A 22,426-nucleotide genomic window follows, 5' to 3' on the forward strand; every position below is an offset into this window, starting at 1 on the left:
GTACGAGGTTTTAAATGGAAAATATATTTCTTTCAAACTAAGAAAAAAATACAACTCAGTTGCGATTTGCGAGTGACGCAATTAAAACTATCCTACAGTCAGCTTTAGTTACTACATATATAAATGTATGGGGTTTTTTAACTGCAAAGGGCGGCACATTCGCACAAAAAAGAATTATGTCAAAGTGCATGACGTCCTAGATATTGTGTTTATAAAAAGTTCTACTTCTAAGTCAGTTTAAAATATTTTTTCCTATAAATGGTTTAGAATTTCCTTGACATACATCGCGTTTGGTTACGTGTGAAACCTGTTTAAAACAATATGCTTTTATTTCCAGGTCATATATTGTTATGTTATGTGTGTTTGTTTTTAGGTCGGAAAAAAACATCTCATTGAGATATTTTTATTTTGTTTTCATATACACGACTTTGTATACATAAAAACAAAATGTATGTTCAGGCATTATGAGAGAGTATATTGGTGAGAACTGATTGACACGATCAGGATGATATAAAATATTGCTATTTGAGAGGATGCATACATATTTACAACGTCTTTAACATTGAACCGAGCAAATCCAATTATGGTAATATCGGGACCCGGGTGTCTGTAAATAAACACAATCCTACTTTTGTGTTCTAAAACGTAACCTTATATACATGTATTTTATTCATGTAAATACAAATCTGCTGATCAATATTTTTAAAAGTGTTTTCATTTTGCTTTTTATACTGTTCTACGTCCTATGTATTGTTCTATCTTGTGTAACGAGAACAGACACCCTTCAGATGTTATAAATATTTCATCTGCGGGTGTTCGGGACTATAATTTTATGTTTGCAGTGGCCAATGCACCATTAATTGTGTAACATTTCACTCTATTCTAGGAGGAAAAGTGAAGCAATTGAAACGTTTATTCGACACCATGTCAGTGGTTTCAACATATATAGATACAAAGGGATCGTTTGTTAGAAAGGACTCCATTTTCAGAAACTGGATTACTGGTAAGTAGAACTGCCGCCGGTTTGGCAATGTAAATACTGTATACATACATTTTGTAATGTACATGTTTATACTTCAGAAAACACTGAGTGTCGCTGTATTTTTGTATGTGTTTTGTATATGAAATATTTCTGTGTAACTTTTAAATAGATACTGTATCATGAAAACATCCCCATTTTATTAATATAACTTAACAAATCATGTGCACATTTTTAATTTATTTTTATGATAACATTTATATGTTTTGTCCAATGGGATGGCAGTATTTTTCAAAGCTACCGTACATTTGTTATTGGTAAATAAGCAGTCAGCCGTTAATATTTTTTGTAATCAGGTGAACGCGAAGCCGGTCCATTGTACACTATTTAGTGGTCAACATAATATTTTGTCCAATTTGAAGGCAGTATTTCTGAAGTTTCCCAACACAGTTACTTCAGTAATTCAGCAGTTATAGCTGTTAATCAGGTGAAGCGGTAGATATAAACAGTGGCTGGTCCAGTTAGTTGATAGTTTAAACAATATAATGTTGAACACTTAGAAAATTAAAGAAGGCTGGTATGTATTTACAAAGAACTAGTGGTCATCATTATATTTTTTTCTTATGAGATTTAAGCAGTGCAGTATTTCTCAATTGATTTTAATTAGGTGAAGCAGTAAATATAAACAGTGGCTGGCACAATGGGTGGGTAGATTAAAAAATATATAGTAGACCACTAAAGAGTGTTAGTATTTAATTACCCAGAATAAATGGTTATGCGACAGCGCCGAATCAAATCATTTATTTTGTATTGAGAATACATACTAGCAATCTTTAACTACATCTAAATGGTTTTGCGATCAAGTCGAATTAAACCATATATTTAACCATTTGTTTTGGTAAATACTTACTAATAACATTAAATCATTACTTAACGTCATCGTAACAATGGAAAACAGTCGCCACGGTCAGTTAAACAATCGTATATGCTTTGTTTTCCATTAAAGCCGATGGCTCAAGTGGTTTTCCGGCGGAGTCGGGCCGATATCACCTGTATGTTTCCTTAGCATGCCCCTGGGCACACCGCACCCTGATTGTCCGTAACCTGAAGGGACTCAGTGACATCATCACCGTCGACGTCGTTGATTGGTTGATGAAAAAACCACCGGGATGGTGTTTCACTCCCGACGTTAGTTTGTGATAATGATTTATTCTATAGAAATTACCACCGTTACAAACTGATAATAGTTTGCTATGCATCGTAATTTTGATTTTTTTTTCCGTAAAATAAGCACATGTTTTAAGACACAGAATTTCATTTTTCTATCAAAGCCATGCGACTGAAATGTAAACAGTATCACAAAAATACAAAAATCGAAATTGATTTGTCGGAAATATTTGGAGATATTATGAAGTCTATCACAGTGATTTTTTTTTATTATTTTTACCGCATGTGCCTTGCAAATTGTGAAAAAGTCGACTTTGGGAAAAATACAAAATCAGGCTAAAACAGTTAATAGTATGCCAAATACACACGTTTTAACTTTTTTTACATACATAATGCTGTGAAAGAGTAAGTCTTGACAAGATTTTGTTTATATTTCAAGAAATTTATTGCTTTTTTATTCATTAACGTAATCTCCAATAATCAAATTGGGAAAAAGTGGAAAAAATTGACAGTTTTTCGCAAGTGGAAACAGCCTTTAGAAGGCAGTAAATTGCTACAAAAAGCACTGTATCGATTGTCTAGTTTATTTTCAGTCACGTACTCATTTGTTCTTTTTTCTCATCAGAAACGACTCTGCACCAAGGACACGGTGAATGGGTGTTCCTCGATAGGCGAAGTTTACCGTAAAGCGGACCCAGGTCAGTACTACAAGCGGATCCGGGGGTGGGGGAGGGACGCCAAGTTTGTTTTTTTCTCAATAGAGGAAAAAGGTAGTAAAATACGCCCAAAATTCACCATTTCAGACTAGAAATGGTTAAAATTGCCTTGGGGAAGTAGCACAAACCCCCCTGCCATCATTTTAAACCAAATAAATTTCGGTTCTTAAGTAGGGGCGCAAGTCAAAAGTCACGCCCCTAAGTTACGCGCCCACTAACGTCAAATCCTGTATAAACCCCTGTGTTTAATTTGAAGGCTAGATTAGAATTCCACGAAATAAATGTGTCACCTGCAAGAAGCGCCCACTCCTTCTTAACGTCGCAGTACAACCTGATTGAATTATTAACTGGGCGACAAGGCCATGCTTACAGTTTCAAGTCTGAGTTTAGACTCAAATTGCAAACTGTAAGTCTTCAACTATTGTTACATTCTTTCTAGTTGAGTTTCGATGATGAGATTGTTAAATTTCATTACTTTTCGAAAGATTACAATTATTCACATTTATTTATAAATAAAGATGACGCTTTGTAATTTAATAAAAGTGTTTGTCTGAGTCTTGACTTGGACTTGATATTGTTCGTAATCATGGCTCCAATGGCCCCTATGCAGGCGACATAAACAACTGGTTTATTTTCCCTGTCTTTAAGTTGTCCTTGCCATTGTACAAACCGCAGTGATTTGATGGTAATAAACTCCTGCTTTGGTGTCATTTGACCTGTACAAACTTTTGTGACATTTAACCTAAACTATTTATTTCAGTATAACAATGTCAGAAAATCTCGAAATGCCTGATCCTGTCCTCTGACATTGTTAAACTGCAGTAATTCATATTTATTTTATGCTAGATAGTTGATAGGAGTAAACCCTTTGATAAATCTGAAGAAAAAATAAATATTTTAGGTTAAATGTCACTAAATTTTGTACAGGTCAAATGACACCAAAGCAGGAGTTTATTCCCATCAAATCACTGTGGTTTGTCGAAAACAAACAACGCCGCCATATTTACGAAATTTACGAGAGCGTTTCACCTGTCGTAACTTTAACGCACCTGTTAAGATAATCGTAAGTTTACGAATCTTAGTAATACGCGGTTGCGATCGTTGATTTGACGTATGACAAACTTACGATAATATTTGCGCGTACGATCGTTGATAATACGCCCCCAATGTCTAGAGGAAATCAGTTTATCTTTGATATTTGCCTTCCTTTGCACAGTTTATCATTGATATTGCCTTCCTTGCACAATTTACCATTGAAATTTGCCTTCCTTTGCACAGTTTAGCATTGATTTTTGCCTTCTTTTGTACAGTCTAGCATTGGAATTTGCCTTCTTTTGCACAGTTTATCTTTGATATTTGCCTTCTTTTGCACAGTTTATCATTGATATTGCCTTCCTTGCACAATTTACCATTGAAATTTGCCTTCCTTTGCACAGTTTAGCATTGATTTTTGCCTTATTTTGCACAGTTTAGCATTGGAATTTGCCTTCTTTTGCACTGTTTATCTTTGATATTTGCCTTCCTTTGCACAGTTTATCATTGAAATTCGCCTTCCTTGCGCAATTTAACATTGAAATTTGCCTTCCTTTGCACAGTATAGCATTGATTTTTGCCTTCTTTTGCACAGTTTAGCATTGGAATTTGCCTTCTTTTGCACAGTTTATCTTTGATATTTGCCTTCCTTTGCACAGTTTATCATTGAAATTTGCCTTCCTTGCACAATTTACCATTGAAATTTGCCTTCCTTTGCACAGTTTATCATTGATATTTGCCTTCCTTTGCACAGTTTACCATTGAAATTTGCCTTCCTTTGCACAGTTTTATCATTGATATTTGCCTTCCTTTGCACAGTTTACCATTGATATTTGTTTAGCATTGATTTTGCATTGATTTTTGCCTTCTTTGGCGCAGTTTAGCATTGATATTTACCTTCTTTTGCGCAGTTTAGCATTGATATTTGCCTTCTTTTGCGCAGTTTAGCATTGATATTTGCCTTTCTTTGCACAGTTTATCATTGATATTTGCCTTCTCTTGTGCAGTTTTTAATTGATATTTGCCTTCTTTTGCGCAGTTTATCATTGATATTTTTCTTTTTTTGCGCAGTTTTGCATTGATATTTGCCTTCTTTTGCACAGTTAATCATTGATATTTGCCTTCTTTTTTGCTATTTGCCTTCTTTTGCACAGTTTATCATTGATATTTGCCTTCTTTTACACAGTTTATCATTGATATTTGCCCTCTTTTACACAGTTTATCATTGATGTTTGCCTCCTTTTGTACATGCAGAATACACTGGAGCCTTTACCGTACCCATTTTGTGGGACAAGAAGAAAGGAACAATCGTAAATAACGAATCTAGTGAGATCATACGCATGTTCAACACGGAGTTTAATGCGTTCTGTAAAACAGACGAACAACGCAATCTTGACCTATACCCACAAGAATTAAGGACGAAAATAGATGAAGTAAACTCCTGGATTTACCCGTAAGTATTTTTGTGACTTTTTCAGTCGATGTTCTTTCTGAACAGCACCATATGGGTGTGCTTAGATGATATCATCAATATTTGTATTATCATCAGTGTTTGCGCTATTTAATTTAATGGACTCTCTCATATCTCTGGACTAATTTGTTCATGGTAATGCACCTGAACAAACTTATATTATAGTTAGTATACTCTGATATCGAAATTGCAAAACATACTGGTGGGGAGCGAACCCACGCCGGTACAGTCGAGAAAAAAAAATAGATAACGGACAACAAAACCTCTCGTCCACAATTCAAAAAAGTAGTCTTCAAAGATAATATTTGGACATTTATCAACTTTTGTTAAAGGGTTCCTAATGATTTGACACACTTTATTTTGTCATAAAAAAGTGCATTTTACAAAACATGAGGGAATCCCTTTACAGCCGTTCCTTCCCTTGCATAACTGAACTATTTTTTCTCACCATTTTTGGAAAGACGCTTTTGGCTTTCTGATTGGGAGAAACGTGTCATTTTGATTAGAATTGGCAATCACAATTTTGCCGAGAATGCTTAAAAACAGACAGAGATATAAACTTATGTGATAAAGTTTGTTTCTTTAAGAATACACCAACTCATTGATACAAAAACTGTTTGGATGTGTGTGTGTTGTTTTTTTAAATCACACCCATTATAACTTCTCAAATTTAAAGCACATTCGAATTCAGATATGTTTAACCATAAGTATACAATCAGACAGCATAACATAGTGTAAATCTACATATTGCATTCCTGCATTTTACTAGTTTTACCAGAGCTCAAGGATTTGACGTTAGAGGGTGCGTGACTTTGGGTCGTAACCTTTTGACGTGCGCCCCGCACTAAGAACCGAACTTTATAAAGCTGAATGCATTGGCAAGGGGTTGGGATACTCCCTAACAAAATATAACACTTTCTAGTCTTAAATGGTGCTCTTTAGACATGTTTAACTACCTTTTTTCTCTTACATTGAAATGAAAAGTGAACTTGGACGATTTTAGGGTGCGTACATATTATTATATAATATGTGATATATATACAATCACATGTACATATATTCATACTTCGCATACTCCATAATGGGACAATGTTGCTGTTTCTTATACAGATACATCAACAATGGTGTATACAGATGCGGGTTTGCCCAGACCCAGGAGGCGTACAACGAGGCTGTAGGACCATTGTTTGAACATTTAGACAAGGTAGAATCGTATTACTGAATTGCGTTATATGCGCTTATATTGTACAAACACATTTTAAAAATGTAAACACTGTGTTTCATCTTTCGCATATGCAAGTATATTGCAAGAAATTATTTTCGTTTCACCTTTCGTCCAATGCAAGTTAGTTGCAAGCAATTCTAGCAAGTCTACATAACGGTATAATCACTGTATACATAAAATCTACTTTATATATTAAGTTAATATCAAACGGAACAGTATTATAGTATGCAAGTTATCATTATTAGGGACTTTTATTTCAGGTTGAAGATATCCTGAGTAAAAGTCGCTACTTGTTGGGCGCACGGATGACAGAGGCTGATATCCGACTGTTTACCACATTAGTCCGGTTTGACTGGGTCTACCACCAACATTTCAAGGTAAAGTCAGAATTGCTTCAACTGTGATGCAATCGGAGCATCTAGACCATTTCCTTTCAAAAACAACCTCGGATGTGTATAATATAGACGGTTCACAATCTCAGAATTCTTTACATTTATCTACGCTGCAAGTAGTTCGCGTTGTACTTAGTAATTCCAATTTAGCAGTTAAGCCTAAATAATTTACTCTTGGTAATCTTAATTATTTATGCTATAATACACTCCACTGGAAATCAATTTGATTTTAGTAATGAACATTACACGTTAAAACGTTAATACAATAAATAATAATTTTACGAACTACTTTTGCTAATGCACCGGCATATATCGAGACTCGTCGTACGGCGGAGATGGCCGAAGTGTCCCGATGTATACGCGATGTAGATACTGTTTCTTAAAATGATATACTCATGATGACGCACCGGAACATGTGTAGACATACACACTTGGCTAATTGACATTCGGATATTTCTATTGTCTAATTATTGATGCGGAATTATTATGTTCTCAGGCTTAAATATCAAAAACTGCAGACAATCCAAGGATTGTTAGAAATGTTAGATTTTATACTAACCCGATGAAAACTACCGGGATAAGCCGAGTAGTGAACAGTTTAACGGTGACGCGGTTTAACGTGTCAAGGTCAAGGTCAGATGTACAATTCGTTTTGTGACACATAAAGCATACAAACCAGCAACAGCAGACAACATACTCGACAAAATTGACATATGTACTTCATATGCATCAGCATATACTTATTAGCAAATGTTGAGGTGACCGCATTTGAACGGTCCGTGAAAGAGCAGCTCACTGGTGACTTAAAGTGACACTCTTATTCAAAAACAATACATACACATGTATAACAAACATACATTTTGACTGATAAACCTTTAACTACTTACTAGATAATGCATTTATGGAAAATATTATTGACTGATTACAAGAGTGTAATTGTGTATTTAATAGCTGAAAACGCAAAAATATTAAATGATTGGTGAATACTAAAAAGTTTTAGTGTGATCTACTATAGTCTCATAAGGTAAAAATAACATGTGTTATGCACCTTTCTTTCAAATTAATCTAGGTATCCTTCATTAGAACCATTGTTTTCGACATTTATTCATCCTTTTTGGAATATAAAACATTTGTATTAATTGTTGTAGATCTGTAGTGCATCTTTAAACTAGTGCGTGAGTACTCCACCTAATAAGCCACGTTAATTAATCCTCTACTATTTTACAGTGTAACAAAAAGATGATAAAGGAGTACCCATCACTGTGGGCGTACACACGTGATCTCTACCAGACACCGGGGTTCGCGGTGACAGTTGATAAAGAACACATTCGCAGGCACTACCACGTATGTTCCCGTTTCTTTATGTTGTACTTTGTCATGTTTGAATAAAGCCATATAACATAATTGGCATCTTTTGAGGGCAGAATTGGGATAATAACAATCTACACATTAATGCACCAGTCAATTGTAACCACGCCCCCCTCCCCCTCCAGGCCGGGGGTATACCGGGGATAGCCGGGAAAATTGGCCGTGTTTTTACCTTTCAGGTGGCCCCGAAGTGCTGGGTGAATGCGGTGGTTTTATCTTAACGTTAAATATAGCGGGGAATGGACCTTACCTAGGGTCCCTGGGATGCGGGGGCATTTGGTGGGGATTTGACCATCTGTTCGTCCCCGCAGGGTGAGGATTTTAGCCGGGGTTGGCTGGACCGAAAGTCAAAGTCCCCGCTATTCCCCGGACCTGGGGGAGCCGTGGTTACAATTGACTGGTGCATAACTGGCATCGTCAGATACTCCCGACACACTACTGCGCTATGCTTCGTTGTGTAAATTGGGCAGTTTGGTTAGGAAAATTTCGTTAGCGTGAACGATTTATAAGGCAGTTGCTTTGGTTTCGAAAAGCTTTAATGCGGAAATATGCACAGACATTTGGACTGCTAATGGGTTTTTTTTTTAGAAAAAGTGTACTTGCGAAACCTCGAATTGATCTCGGTCTCCCTTGTAACTGCAATTTTTAAACGGGGTTGTCCGGTTAGCGCAGTGGTAAGCTGCTTAGACCACTCGCCTTTGGAGACAACTGACAATATAGGGTTATTATTGAAGAGTAAAACTTGTAACATGCTATTTTATTGAAAGGATAGTTGTATCACCTGCGTCATGCAATATTTATTTAAATGAGATATTGTCAATCATTTCCGCAAGGTATGTATGAAAGTACCGAAGTTTACCGACAATGATTAACTGGTCAATTGGAGTTATTTTGTTCCAAGTCCGTAACAATGTGTTCGGCACATGTTGGCCTTTCTTGAGAATGAATGAATCAACGTACAAGCAGTACCATATATTCCCCGATATCATTTTATGTCATTTCAATACCGCAAGACCGATGATACTCTTCAGATTGTTGAAGAATGAAGAACATGCAGTTGAATTGATAAAATTTACCTTGTATTTGGACTGCAGTTTTGGCCTGTCGAGCTAGCGATTCGGTCCCTAGGTTGCTCTCATGGTCTGATTATTATAAAAAAATGTGTGTTTTTTTACTCTGTGATGCAAAGTAATCAAATAATCAACTTTTGTACGTATTTCTTACATATTACATTTGTTTTGATATTTCATTTAATTCTTATCATTTGGTATGATTATATTTAATATTCATTTTGTGCATCAAAGAGTACATGAACACATTTTTTTTTTAAATAATTATCAAAACAAGAGATCAACTTAGGGACCGAATCGCTCGAATCGAATACATGTAGCTCGAATGGTCAAACGCAGTCAAAATACCAGGTAACTGTGGAATCGATTACATATTAAGGATACGTTTGACCCTGTAGAGTTGAAAAAACCCACATGCATTTAGCACATACATGTAGGTTCAGGTTCTTCGCCAGTTTGAGAGGACATCAATGCAGTCTATAAAATAGTTTTGACTCTCAAACGACATTGTTATTTTATAGAACATCGATCAATATTCATTGTTGATAAATGAATCAGATTGCGTTATATCCTTAGTTATATTTGAAAAAAATAAAGCCTTAAGCTGTGTACGAAGTCGAGCGGAATCAAATCATTGATATCAAATCAAACATATATGGATGTTTAAAACTGATGCCATCGTTTTTCAGGAGTCGCACGGATCGATTAACGCTTTTCATATCACCCCTGTTGGTCCTGACCTGGATTTTACTGAACCTCACAACCGGGAGTCTCTCAGTTCTTCATAATCAGTTATCGGTTCTTCTTCGGATGGCACCTAGAAGTCTTGATTGATGGGAAATTGCCATACATAGTTGTAGCAGAACCTTAATGATTTTTCATTCGATTTCTCCGGTGTTTTATGTTACATTTTTGTTGTGTTATGCTCATATTATTAAGCACTTCGTTGGATTTTGCAGCAGATTTTGAATGGAACTTTAAAGAATCAGTGTTAAACATATCAAATGATTTGATTTGTACTAAATAGTATGACGATGCTTTTGAAATGTTGATTGATGCTGTTTCGACATAAATTTGAATGATATTTGTTGTCACGTGATAATAGTTAATAAAAACAATACACATTGTGTAATATGTTGTCTACATTGTGTCTTGAAAATAACTGATGACTTTGTATTTCAGTTAAAGGCGCACAAAAAGATTGATGCAAAAAAGTTTTTTTTATCATTTTAATCATCTTTAACTATTTTGATTTAAATGATAAAAAACAAAAACGAACATATTATTAAGATACAGATAAAAATATTAATCTTAATAAATGAGGGTTTTTTTATTAATAACTTCATAGCCACAAATTCCACAATTAAAAAGCGCTTAAACATCGGTAATATTATTTATCTGTAACTAAATCGTATGCATTGTTTTTTGATAAATCACATTCTTATTCACCATTTTCGAAGACTTTCATGGCCTATACATATAACAATGTTAATATTAAGAAGAAGTATTCCCACGAATGAATATTACTGGTTTTATTGGATGTTTATTTTATAGAACCCCTTCAAAACTTAAACAATTAATGTTTTATTAATAAATTATCGGCAATGTAGAGGGCATAAATAAGGTTGCATGATTATAATGAGATCATACAGTAATATACCATATCTTGTCAGGAAGGTCATAAATGAAAAAATATCGAATTCAATACACCTGCTTGCATGCATTACAAAACGAGCATGGGTTTTTAGCCAGCTATGACTTGGTTCACTTTCATTGAGTGGTTTATTGATATATCACAGAAAAACAGCATGATAAATTCTAAAATACAGGCAGGTTATTTAAAGGGTACAACATACGTATCATGTTCTCTTAACTTACGATGCAAATAAACAAATAAATAAACATATATACATATATTTTCAAGCTTTCGGAATTTAAAAATAAAAAAAACAGAATTATGACCAGTATATGCACCCTTCTGTCCTCAATGAGACCAGTGTGCACCCCTCTGCCCTCATGGAGACCTGTATGTGAAAGCTTCTGTCTTCATGGAAACCAGTATGTGAACCTTTCTCTTTCCATAGAAGCCAGTATGTGCACCCCTCTGTCCTCATGGAGACCAGCATGTGAAAGCTTCTACCCTCATGGAGGCCGGTCTTTGCGCCCTTCTTCCCTCATGGAGACCAGTATGTGCACCCTTCTGTCCTCATGGAGACCAGTATGTGCACCCTTCTGTCCTCATGGAGACCAGTATGTGTACCCTTCTGTCCTCATGGAGACCAGTATGTGCATCCTTCTGTCCTCATGGAGACCAGTATGTGCACCCTTCTATCCTTATGAAGACCAGTATGTGCACCCTTCTGTCCTCATGGAGACCAGTATGTGCACCCTTCTATCCTTATGAAGACCAGTATGTGCACCCTTCTATCCTTATGAAGACCAGTATGTGTACCCTTCTGTCCCCATAGAGACCAGTATGTGTACCCTTCTGTCCCCATAGAGACCAGTATGTGCACCCTTCTGCCCTCATGGAGACCAGTATAACACCCTTCTGTCCTCATAGAGACCAGTATGTGCATCCTTCTGTCCTCGTTGAAACCAGCATGTGCACCCTTCTGTCCTCATGGAGACCAACATTTGCACCCAGAACAGCATGTGCACCCTTCTGTCCTCATGGAGACTAGCATGTGCACCCTTCTGTCATCATGGAGACCAGTATGTGCATCCTACTGTCCTCATTTAGACCAGCATGTGCACCTTTTGTCCCCAAGGAGACCAGTATGTGCACCCTTCCGTCCTCATGGAGACCAGCATGTGCACCTTTCTGTCTTCATATAGACCAGTATGTGCAACCTTCTGCCCTCATGGAGACCAGCATGTGCACCCTTCTGTCCGCATGGAGACCAGTATGTGCACCCTTCTGCCCTCATAGAGACCAGTATGTGCACCCTTCTGCCCTCATGGAGACCAGTATGTGCACCATTCTGTCCTCATACAGACCTGAATGTGCACCCTTCTGCCCTCATGGAGACCAGCATGTACACCCTTCTGTCCTCATAGAGACCAGTATGTGCACCCTTCTGTCCTCATGGAGACCAGCATGTACACCCTTCTGTCCTCATGGAGACCAGCATGTACACCCTTCTGCCCTCATGGAGACCAGCATGTACACCCTTCTGTCCTCATGGAGACCAGCATGTACACCCTTCTGTCCTCATGGAGACCAGCATGTACACCCTTCTGTCCTCATGGAGACCAGTATGTGCACCCTTCTGCCCTCATGGAGACCAGTATGTACACCCTTCTGCCCTCATGGAGACCAGCATGTGCACCCTTAGCCCTCATGGAGACCAGTATGTGCACCCTTCTGCCCTCATGGAGACCAGTATGTGCACCCTTCTGCCCTCATGGAGACCAGTATGTACACCCTTCTGCCCTCATGGAGACCAGCATGTGCACCCTTCTGCCCACTATGGAGACCAGTATGTGCACCCTTCTGCCCTCATGGAGACCAGTATGTACACCCTTCTGCCCTCATGGAGACCAGCATGTACACCCTTCTGTCCTCATGGAGACCAGCATGTACACCCTTCTGTCCTCATGGAGACCAGTATGTGCACCCATCTGTCCTCATAGAGACCAGTATGTGCACCCTTCTCTCCTCATGGAGACCAGTATGAGTATGTGCACCCTTCTATCCTCATGGTGACCAGTATATGCACCCTTCTCTCCTCATGGAGACCAGTATGTGCACCCTTCTCTCCTTATGGAGACCAGTATGTGCACCCTTCCATCCTCATGGAGACCAGTATGTGAACCCTTCTCTCCTCATGGAGACCAGTAAGTGCACCATTCTCTCCTCATGGAAACCAGTATGTGCGCCCTTCTGTCCTCATGGAGACCAGTATGTGCACCATTCTCTCCTCATGGAGACCAGTATGTGGTCCATTCTCTCCTCATGGAGACCTGTATATGAATCCTTCTCTCCTCATGGAGACCAGTATTGCACCCTTCTCTCCTCATGAGGACCAGTATGTGCACCCTTCTCTTCTCATAGAAACCAGTATGTGCACCCTTCTCTCCTCATGGAGACCAGTATGTGCACCCTTCTGTCCTCATGGAGACCTGTATGTGCGCCCTTCTGTCCTCATGGAGACCAGTATGTGCACCCTTCTCTCCTCATGGAGACCAGTATGTGCACCCTTCTGTCTTCATGGAGACCAGTATGTGCACCCTTCTCTCCTCATGGAGACCAGTATGTGCACCCTTCTATCCTTATGGAGACCAGTATGTGCACCCTTCTGTCCCCATGGAGACCGTTATATGCACCCTTCTGCCCTCATGGAGACCAGTATGTGCACCCTTCTCTCCTAATAGAGACCAGTATGTGCACCCTTATGTACCCATGGAGACCAGTATGAACACCCTTCTGTCCTCATAGAGACCAGTATGTGCACCCTTCTGTCTTCGTTGAGACCAGTATGTGCACCCTTCTGTCCTCGTTGAGACCAACATGTGCACTCAGAACAGCATGTGCACCTTTCTGTCCTCATGGAGACTAGCATGTGCACCCTTCTGTCATCATGGAGACCAGTATGTGCATCCTACTGTCCTCATTTAGACCAGCATGTGCACCTTTTGTCCTCAAGGAGACCAGTATGTGCACCCTTCTGTCCTCATGGAGACCAACATGTGCACTCAGAACGGCATGTACACCCTTCTGTCCTCATGGAGACTAGCATGTGCACCCTTCTGTCATCATGGAGACTAGTATGTGCACCCTTCTGTCCTCATTTAGACCAGCATGTGCACCCTTTTGTCCTCATGGAGACCAGTATGTGCACCCTTCTGTCCTCAGGGAGACCAGCATGTGCACCTTTTGCCTTTAAAGAATTAAATACTTGAGACTGTCAAGTATTTCTTTTCTTTTGATATAAACTTAAAATACGATTATAAAAACATGTTCACTTTTCATCTTTGGCAGTTGAAACCTAGGCATACTGACATTTGGCTAAAGCCCTATTACACATACCATCAATTGGCTCAATCCCTGAAGACATACTTACAACTGGCTTAGACCCTATAAGACATTCTAACAATTGATTAAAAACGATGAAACGTACTAACAACTGGCTAAAACCCTACAATGCATACTAACAAATGGCTTAAACACTAAAAGTCATACTAACAATTTGCTAAAACCCTACAATGCATACTAACAAATGGCTTAAACACTAAAAGTCATACTAACAATTGGCTAAAACCCTACAATGCATACTAACAAATGGCTTAAACACTAAAAGTCATACTAACAATTGGCTAAAACCCTACAATGCATACTAACAAATGGCTTAAACACTAAAAGTCATACTAACAACTGGCTAAAACCCTACAATGCATACTTACAAATGGCTTAAACACTAAAAGTCATACTCACAATTGGCTAAAACCCTACAATGCATACAAACAAATGTCTTAAACACTAAAAGTCATACTAACAATTGGCTAAAACCCTACAATGCACACTAACAAATGGCTTAAACACTAAAAGTCATACTAACAATTGGCTAAAACCCTACAATGCATACTAACAAATGGCTTAAACACTAAAAGTCATACTAACAACTGGCTAAAACCCTACAATGCATACTAACAAATGGCTTAAACACTAAAAGTCATACTAACAACTGGCTAAAACCCTACAATGCATACTAACAAATGGCTTACACAACTAAAAGTCATACTAACAATTGGCTAAAACCCTACAATGCATACTGACAAATGGCTTAAACACTAAAAGTCATACTAACAATTGGCTAAAACCTACAATGCATACTAACAAATGGCTTAAACACTAAAAGTCATACTAACAATTGGCTAAAACCCTACAATGCATACTAACAAATGGCGTAAACACTAAAAGTCATACTAACAACTGGCTAAAACCCTACAATGCATACTAACAAATGGCTTAAACACTAAAAGTCATACTAACAATTGGCTAAAACCCTACAATGCATACTAACAAATGGCTTAAACACTAAAAGTCATACTAACAATTGGCTAAAACCCTACAATGCATACTAACAAATGGCTTAAACACTAAAAGTCATACTAACAACTGGCTAAAACCCTACAATGCATACTAACAAATGGCTTAAACACTAAAAGTCATACTAACAACTGGCTAAAACCCTACAATGCATACTAACAAATGGCTTAAACACTAAAAGTCATACTAACAACTGGCTAAAACCCTACAATGCATACTAACAAATGGCTTAAACACTAAAAGTCATACTAACAATTGGCTAAAACCCTACAATGCATACTAACAAACGGCTTAAACACTAAAAGTCATACTAAAAATTGGCTAAAACCCTACAATGCATACTAACAAATGACTTAAACACTAAAAGTCATACTAACAACTGGCTAAAACCCTACAATGCATACTAACAAATGTCTTAAACACTAAAAGTCATACTAACAACTGGCTGAAACCCTACAATGCATACTAACAAATGACTTAAACACTAATAGTCATACTAACAACTGGCTAAAACCCTACAATGCATACTAACAAATGGCTTAAACCCTAAAAGTCATACTAACAACTGGCTAAAATCCTACAATGCATACTAACAAATGTCTTAAACACTAAAAGTCATACTAACAACTGGCTAAAACCCTACAATGCATACTAACAAATGTCTTAAACACTAAAAGTCATACTAACAACTGGCTAAAACCCTACAATGCATACTAACAAATGGCTTAACACTAAAAGTCATTCTAACAATTGGCTAAAACCTTACAATGCATACTAACAAATGGCTTAAACACTAAAAGCCATACTAACAACTGGCTAAAACCCTACAATGCATACTAACAAATGGCTTAAACACTAAAAGTCATACTAACAAATGGCTAAAACCCTACAATGCATACACACAAATGTTTTAAACACTAAAAGTCATACTAACAACTGGCTAAAACCCTACAATGCATACTAACAAATGTTTTAAACACTAAAAGTCATACTAACAACTGGCTAAAACCCTACAATGCATACTAACAAATGGCTTGAACACTAAAAGTCATACTAACAACTGGCTAAAACCCTACAATGCATACTAACAAATGTCTTAAACACTAAAAGTCATACTAACAACTGGCTAAAACCCTACAATGCATACTAACAAATGTCTTTAACACTAAAAGTCATACTAACAACTGGCTAAAACCCTACAATGCATTCAAACAAATGGCTTAAACACTAAAAGTCATACTAACAACTGGCTAAAACCCTACAATGCATACTAACAAATGTCTTAAACACTAAAAGTCATACTAACAACTGGCTAAAACCCTACAATGCATACTAACAAATGGCTTAAACACTAAAAGTCATACTAACAATTGGCTAAAACCCTACAATGCATACTAACAAATGTCTTAAACACTGAAAGTCATACTAACAATTGGCTAAAGCCCTACAATGCTTACTTAAAAATGTCTTAAACACTAAAAGTCATACTAACAATTGGCTAAAACCCTACAATGCATACTAACAAATGGCTTAAACACTAAAAGTCATACTAACAATTGGCTAAAACCCTACAATTCATACTAACAAATGGCTTAAACACTAAAAGTCATACTAACGATTGGCTAAAACCCTACAATGCATACTAACAAATGGCTTAAACACTAAAAGTCATACTAACAACTGGCTAAAACCCTACAATGCATACTAACAAATGGCCTAAACACTAAAAGTCATTCTAACAATTGGCTAAAACCCTACAATGCATACTAACAAATGGCTTAAACACTAAAAGTCATACTAACAACTGGCTAAAACCCTACAATGCATACTAACAAATGGCTTAAACACTAAAAGTCATTCTAACAATTGGCTAAAACCCTACAATGCATACTAACAAATGGCTTAAACACTAAAAGTCATACTAACAACTGGCTAAAACCCTACAATGCATACTAACAAATGGCTTAAACACTAAAAGTCATACTAACAATTGGCTAAAACCCTACAATGCATACTAACAAATGGCTTAAAGACTAAAAGTCATACTAACAACTGGCTAAAACCCTACAATGCATACTAACAAATGTCATAAACACTAAAATTCATACTAACAACTGGCTAAAATCCTACAATGCATACTAACAAATGTCTTAAACACTAAAAGTCATACTAACAACTGGCTAAAACCCTACAATGCATACTAACAAATGTCTTAAACACTAGAAGTCATACTAACAACTGGCTAAAACCCTACAATGCATACTAACAAATGACTTAAACACTAAAAGTCATACTAACAATTGGCTAAAACCCTACAATGCATACTAACAAATGGCTTAAACACTAAAAGTCATACTAACAACTGGCTAAAACCCTACAATGCCGACTAACAAATGGCTTAAACACTAAAAGTCATATTAACAACTGGCTAAAACGCTACAATGCATACTAACAAATGACTTAAACACTAAAAGTCATACTAACAACTGGCTAAAACCCTACAATGCATACTAACAAATGTCTTAAACACTAAAAGTCATACTAACAACTGGCTAAAACCCTACAATGCATACTAACAAATGTCTTAAACACTAAAAGTCATACTAACAACTGGCTAAAACCCTACAATGCATACTAACAAATGGCTTAAACACTAAAAGTCATACTAACAACTGGCTGAAACCCTACAATGCATACTAACAAATGGCTTAAACACTAAAAGTCATACTAACAATTGGCTAAAACCCTACAATGCATACTAACAAATGACTTAAACACTAAAAGTCATACTAACAACTCGCTAAAACCCTACAATGCATACTAACAAATGTCTTAAACACTAAAAGTCATACTAACAACTGGCTAAAACCCTACAATGCATACTAACAAATGTCTTAAAGACTAAAAGTCATACTAACAACTGGCTGAAACCCTACAATGCATAACAAATGTCTTAAAGACTAAAAGTCATACTAACAACTGGCTGAAACCCTACAATGCATACTAACAAATGTCTTAAACACTAAAAGTCATACTAACAACTGGCTAAAACCCTACAATGCATACTAACAAATGGCTTAAACACTAAAAGTCATACTAACAACTGGCTAAAACCCTACAATGCATACTAACAAATGACTTAAACACTAAAAGTCATACTAAAAACTGGCTAAAACCCTAAAAACACCTACCAACAATTGGCTAAGTCCCTATTAGACGTCTTTAGACAAACGCATATATATATATAGGTGTAGTATTAGCTGCATCAAAGATAATGTAGGATTGCAAAAAAAAAAAAAAACGTAACTACATGGCCAGTCCAGCGGTTATGCAGAATAGATTGGGCGCAGACGGTATTAACCAATTAGAGTTTAACGGGCACATACGGTAAGAACCGCGTCGAATGTAACTGGTACAGACGCTATTAACCAGATCGAGTTTAACGGTCGCAGACGGTAATATTCAAATTGAGTTGGACGAGTGCAAACGGCAATAACCAGATCGAGTTTAACGGTCGCAGACGGTAATATTCAAATTGAGTTGGACGAGTGCAAACCGCAATAACCAGATCGAGTTTAACGGTCGCAGACGGTAATAAGTTAATAACCAAATTGAGTTGGACGAGTGCAAACGGCAATAACCAAATTGAGTTTAACGGGTGCAAATAGCAATAACCAGATTGAGTTTAACGGTCGCAGACGGTGATAACCAAATTGAGTTTAACGGGCGCAAATGGCAGGCATGTTCTAAAACCTGGCCTGGCCTGGCTGGGCCCGGCCTGTCCTGGCCTGCTGACTCAGCATTTTGTGTCGGGCCAGGCCATTTTTATACATAATTAGAGTACACGCTCTGAATATACTGAAACACAATGATTTACCTATTTAATGTACTATTTTTTGTGAGTTTTATTTTGATAAAGAATGTAGTTTAATAATGATTAATTCATTTACTTATACAAAAATCAGGTTTACAATTGAAGTATGCATGTAGTTTTGAACAACTTGATGTTCAACTATTATATGAACTGTAAGATAGATTATCTACATTTTAAATAAAAGACAAAACATAAAAATCCTCACAAATAAAAACCATATTTATGTAAAAAATAAAATATATATGTATGTTAAAGTTGAGTGTGAACACATTTATTTTAGGATTTGATTTGTAAACCCAGATCTGTGCACTTAAATAGAAAAAAAATCTGATTGTTATTAAGAATTTTCACAAGCATTCAATTAAACTACTTTTTATCTTAATAAAACACAGAAAAAATACTTAACAATAAACATGCAGTTCATTTTTAAGGAAGGGTAAATCATTGTGTTTTAGCATATTCAGTGCTTGTACTCTCAATATGTTCAAATGGCCTGGCCCGACACAAAATGCTGAGACAGCAGGCCAGGTTTTAGAACATGCCCAAACAGCAATAACCATATTGAATTGGACGAGCGCAATCGGTAACAACCTGATCGATGTTAACGGCCTCAAACGGCAATAACCAGATCGAGTTTTACGGGAGCAAATGGTAATAACCAATTGAGTTGGACGGGCGCGAACGGCGATAACCAGATAAAGTTCTACAGGCGCGGATGGTAAATACCAAATCGAGTTCGAAGGTCGCAGACTGTTATATGCAAATCGAGTTCTACGGGCACATGCGGAAATAACCAATCGAGTTCGACGAGCGCAGACGGTAGTAGCTTCATCCAGTTCTACGCGCACTGATGGTAATAACTTCATCAAGTTTTACGGTCGCAGACGGTAATAACTTCATTTAGTTCTACGGGCACAGACGGTAATAACTTCATTACGGTCGCAGACGGTAATAACTTCATCTAATTCTACGGGCACAGACGGTAATAACTTCATCCAGTTCTACGGACACAGACGGTAATAACTTCATCAAGTTCTACGGACACAGACGGTAATAACTTCATCCAGTTCTACGGGCACAGACGGTAATAACTTCATCAAGTTCTACGGACACAGACGGTAATAACTTCATCAAGTTCTACGGACACAGACGGTAATAACTTCATCAAGTTCTACACGCACTGACGGTAATAACTTCATCAAGTTTTACGGTCGCAGACGGTAATAACTTAAACAAGTTCTACACGCACTGACGGTAATAACTTCATCAAGTTTTACGGTCGCAGACGGTAATAACTTCATCAAGTTCTACGGACACAGACGGTAATAACTTCATCCAGTTCTACAGGCACAGACGGTTATAACTTCATCAAGTTCTACGGACACAGACGGTAATAACTTCATCAAGTTCTACGCGCACTGACGGTAATAACTTCATCAAGTTCTACGGAAACAGACGGTAATAACTTTATCTAGTTCTACGGGCACAGACGGTAATAACTTCATCAAGTTCTACGGGCACAGACGGTAATAACTTCATCAAGTTCTACGGACACAGACGGTAATAACTTCATTACGGTCGAAGACGGTAATAACTTCATCAAGTTCTACGGACACAGACGGTAATAACTTCATCAAGTTCTACGGACACAGACGGTAATAACTTTATCTAGTTCTATGGGCACAGACGGTAATAACTTCATCAAGTTCTACGGGCACAGACGGTAATAACTTCATCAAGTTTTACGGTCGCAGACGGTAATAACTTCATCAAGTTCTACACGCACTGACGGTAATAACTTCATCAAGTTCTACACGCACTGACGGTAATAACTTCATCAAGTTCTACACGCACTGACGGTAATAACTTCATCAAGTTCTACTGACACAGACGGTAATAACTTTATCCAGTTCTACGCGCAATGACGGTAATAACTTCATCAAGTTTTACGGTCGCAGACGGTAATAACTTCATCAATTTCATCGGTCGCAGACGGTAATAACTTTATCAAGTTCTACAGACACAGACGATAATAACTTCATCAAGTTTGACGGTCGCAGACGGTAATAACTTTAATAACTTTATCAAGTTTTACGGTGGCAGACGGTAATAACTTCATCTAGTTCTACGGGCACAGACGGTAATAACTTCATCAAGTTTAACGGTCGCAGACGGTAATAACTTTATCTAGTTCTACGGTCGCAGACGGTAATAACTTTATCAAGTTCTACGGACACAGACGGTAATAACTTCATCAAGTTTAACGGTCGCAGACGGTAATAACTTTATCAAGTTCTACGGACACAGACGGTAATAACTTCATCAAGTTCTACGCGCACTGACGGTAATAACTCCATCAAGTTTTACGGTCGCAGACGGTAATAACTTTATCTAGTTCTACGGACACAGACGGTAATAACTTCATCGAGTTCAACGGTCGCAGACGGTAATAACTTCACCAAGTTCTACGCGCACAGACGTTAATAAGATTATAAAGTTCAACGGTCGCAGACGGTAATAACTTCTTCAAGTTCTACGCACACAGACGGTAATAACTTCATCAAGGTCAACGGGCACAGACGGTAATAATATCATCTAGCTCTACGCGCACAGACGAAAATAACTTCATCAAGTTCAACGGGCACAGACGGTAATAGCTTCATCTAGTTCTTTGGGCACAGACGGTAATAACTTCGTAAAGTTTAACGGTCGCAGACGGTAATAACTTCACCAAGTTCTACGCGCACTGATAGTAATAACTTCATCAAGTTCTTCGCGCACAGACGGTAATAACTTCATCTAGTTCTACGGGCACAGACGGTTATAACCAATTCGAGTTAGACGGGCTCCGTCGGTAATAGCTACATCCATTTGGACGGGCACAGACGGTAATAACTGCATATAGTTAGACGGCCGCAGACGGTATTAACCGCATCCAGTTCGACGGGCGCGTACGGTTATAACCACATTTAGTTAGACGGGCGCAGACGGTAATAGCCACATCCAGTTGGACGGGCGCAGACGGTAATAACCGCATCCAGTTGCACGGGCTCAGTCGGTAATAACCACATCCTGTTGGA

At 37.7% G+C, this 22,426-nt stretch overlaps 1 protein-coding gene across 1 annotated transcript; it reads left to right on the forward strand.

Annotated features, from left to right (window-relative positions):
* Positions 1 to 673: 673 nt before the first annotated feature.
* On the forward strand, positions 674 to 10,573 carry LOC128236864 (glutathionyl-hydroquinone reductase YqjG-like). Its single transcript, XM_052951988.1, has 8 exons — positions 674 to 1,003; positions 1,986 to 2,167; positions 2,772 to 2,844; positions 5,149 to 5,347; positions 6,476 to 6,569; positions 6,851 to 6,967; positions 8,210 to 8,326; positions 10,110 to 10,573. Exons 1-8 carry the CDS (start codon positions 925 to 927, stop codon positions 10,206 to 10,208), a joined length of 960 nt encoding a protein of 319 aa, XP_052807948.1. The 5' UTR covers positions 674 to 924; the 3' UTR covers positions 10,209 to 10,573.
* The last annotated feature ends 11,853 nt before the right edge of the window (positions 10,574 to 22,426 follow it).

Source organism: Mya arenaria, chromosome 6 (assembly GCF_026914265.1).
Source record: "Mya arenaria isolate MELC-2E11 chromosome 6, ASM2691426v1".
Taxonomy (NCBI): domain Eukaryota; kingdom Metazoa; phylum Mollusca; class Bivalvia; order Myida; family Myidae; genus Mya; species Mya arenaria.

Coding starts and splice junctions, on each gene's coding strand:
- LOC128236864 (XM_052951988.1), top strand. CDS start 925: ATGTCAGTGGTTTCAACATATATAGATACAAAGGGATCGTTTGTTAGA. Junction 5,348..6,475: donor GTAAACTCCTGGATTTACCC/GTAAGTATTTTT, acceptor TTTCTTATACAG/ATACATCAACAATGGTGTAT. Junction 8,327..10,109: donor ACATTCGCAGGCACTACCAC/GTATGTTCCCGT, acceptor ATCGTTTTTCAG/GAGTCGCACGGATCGATTAA.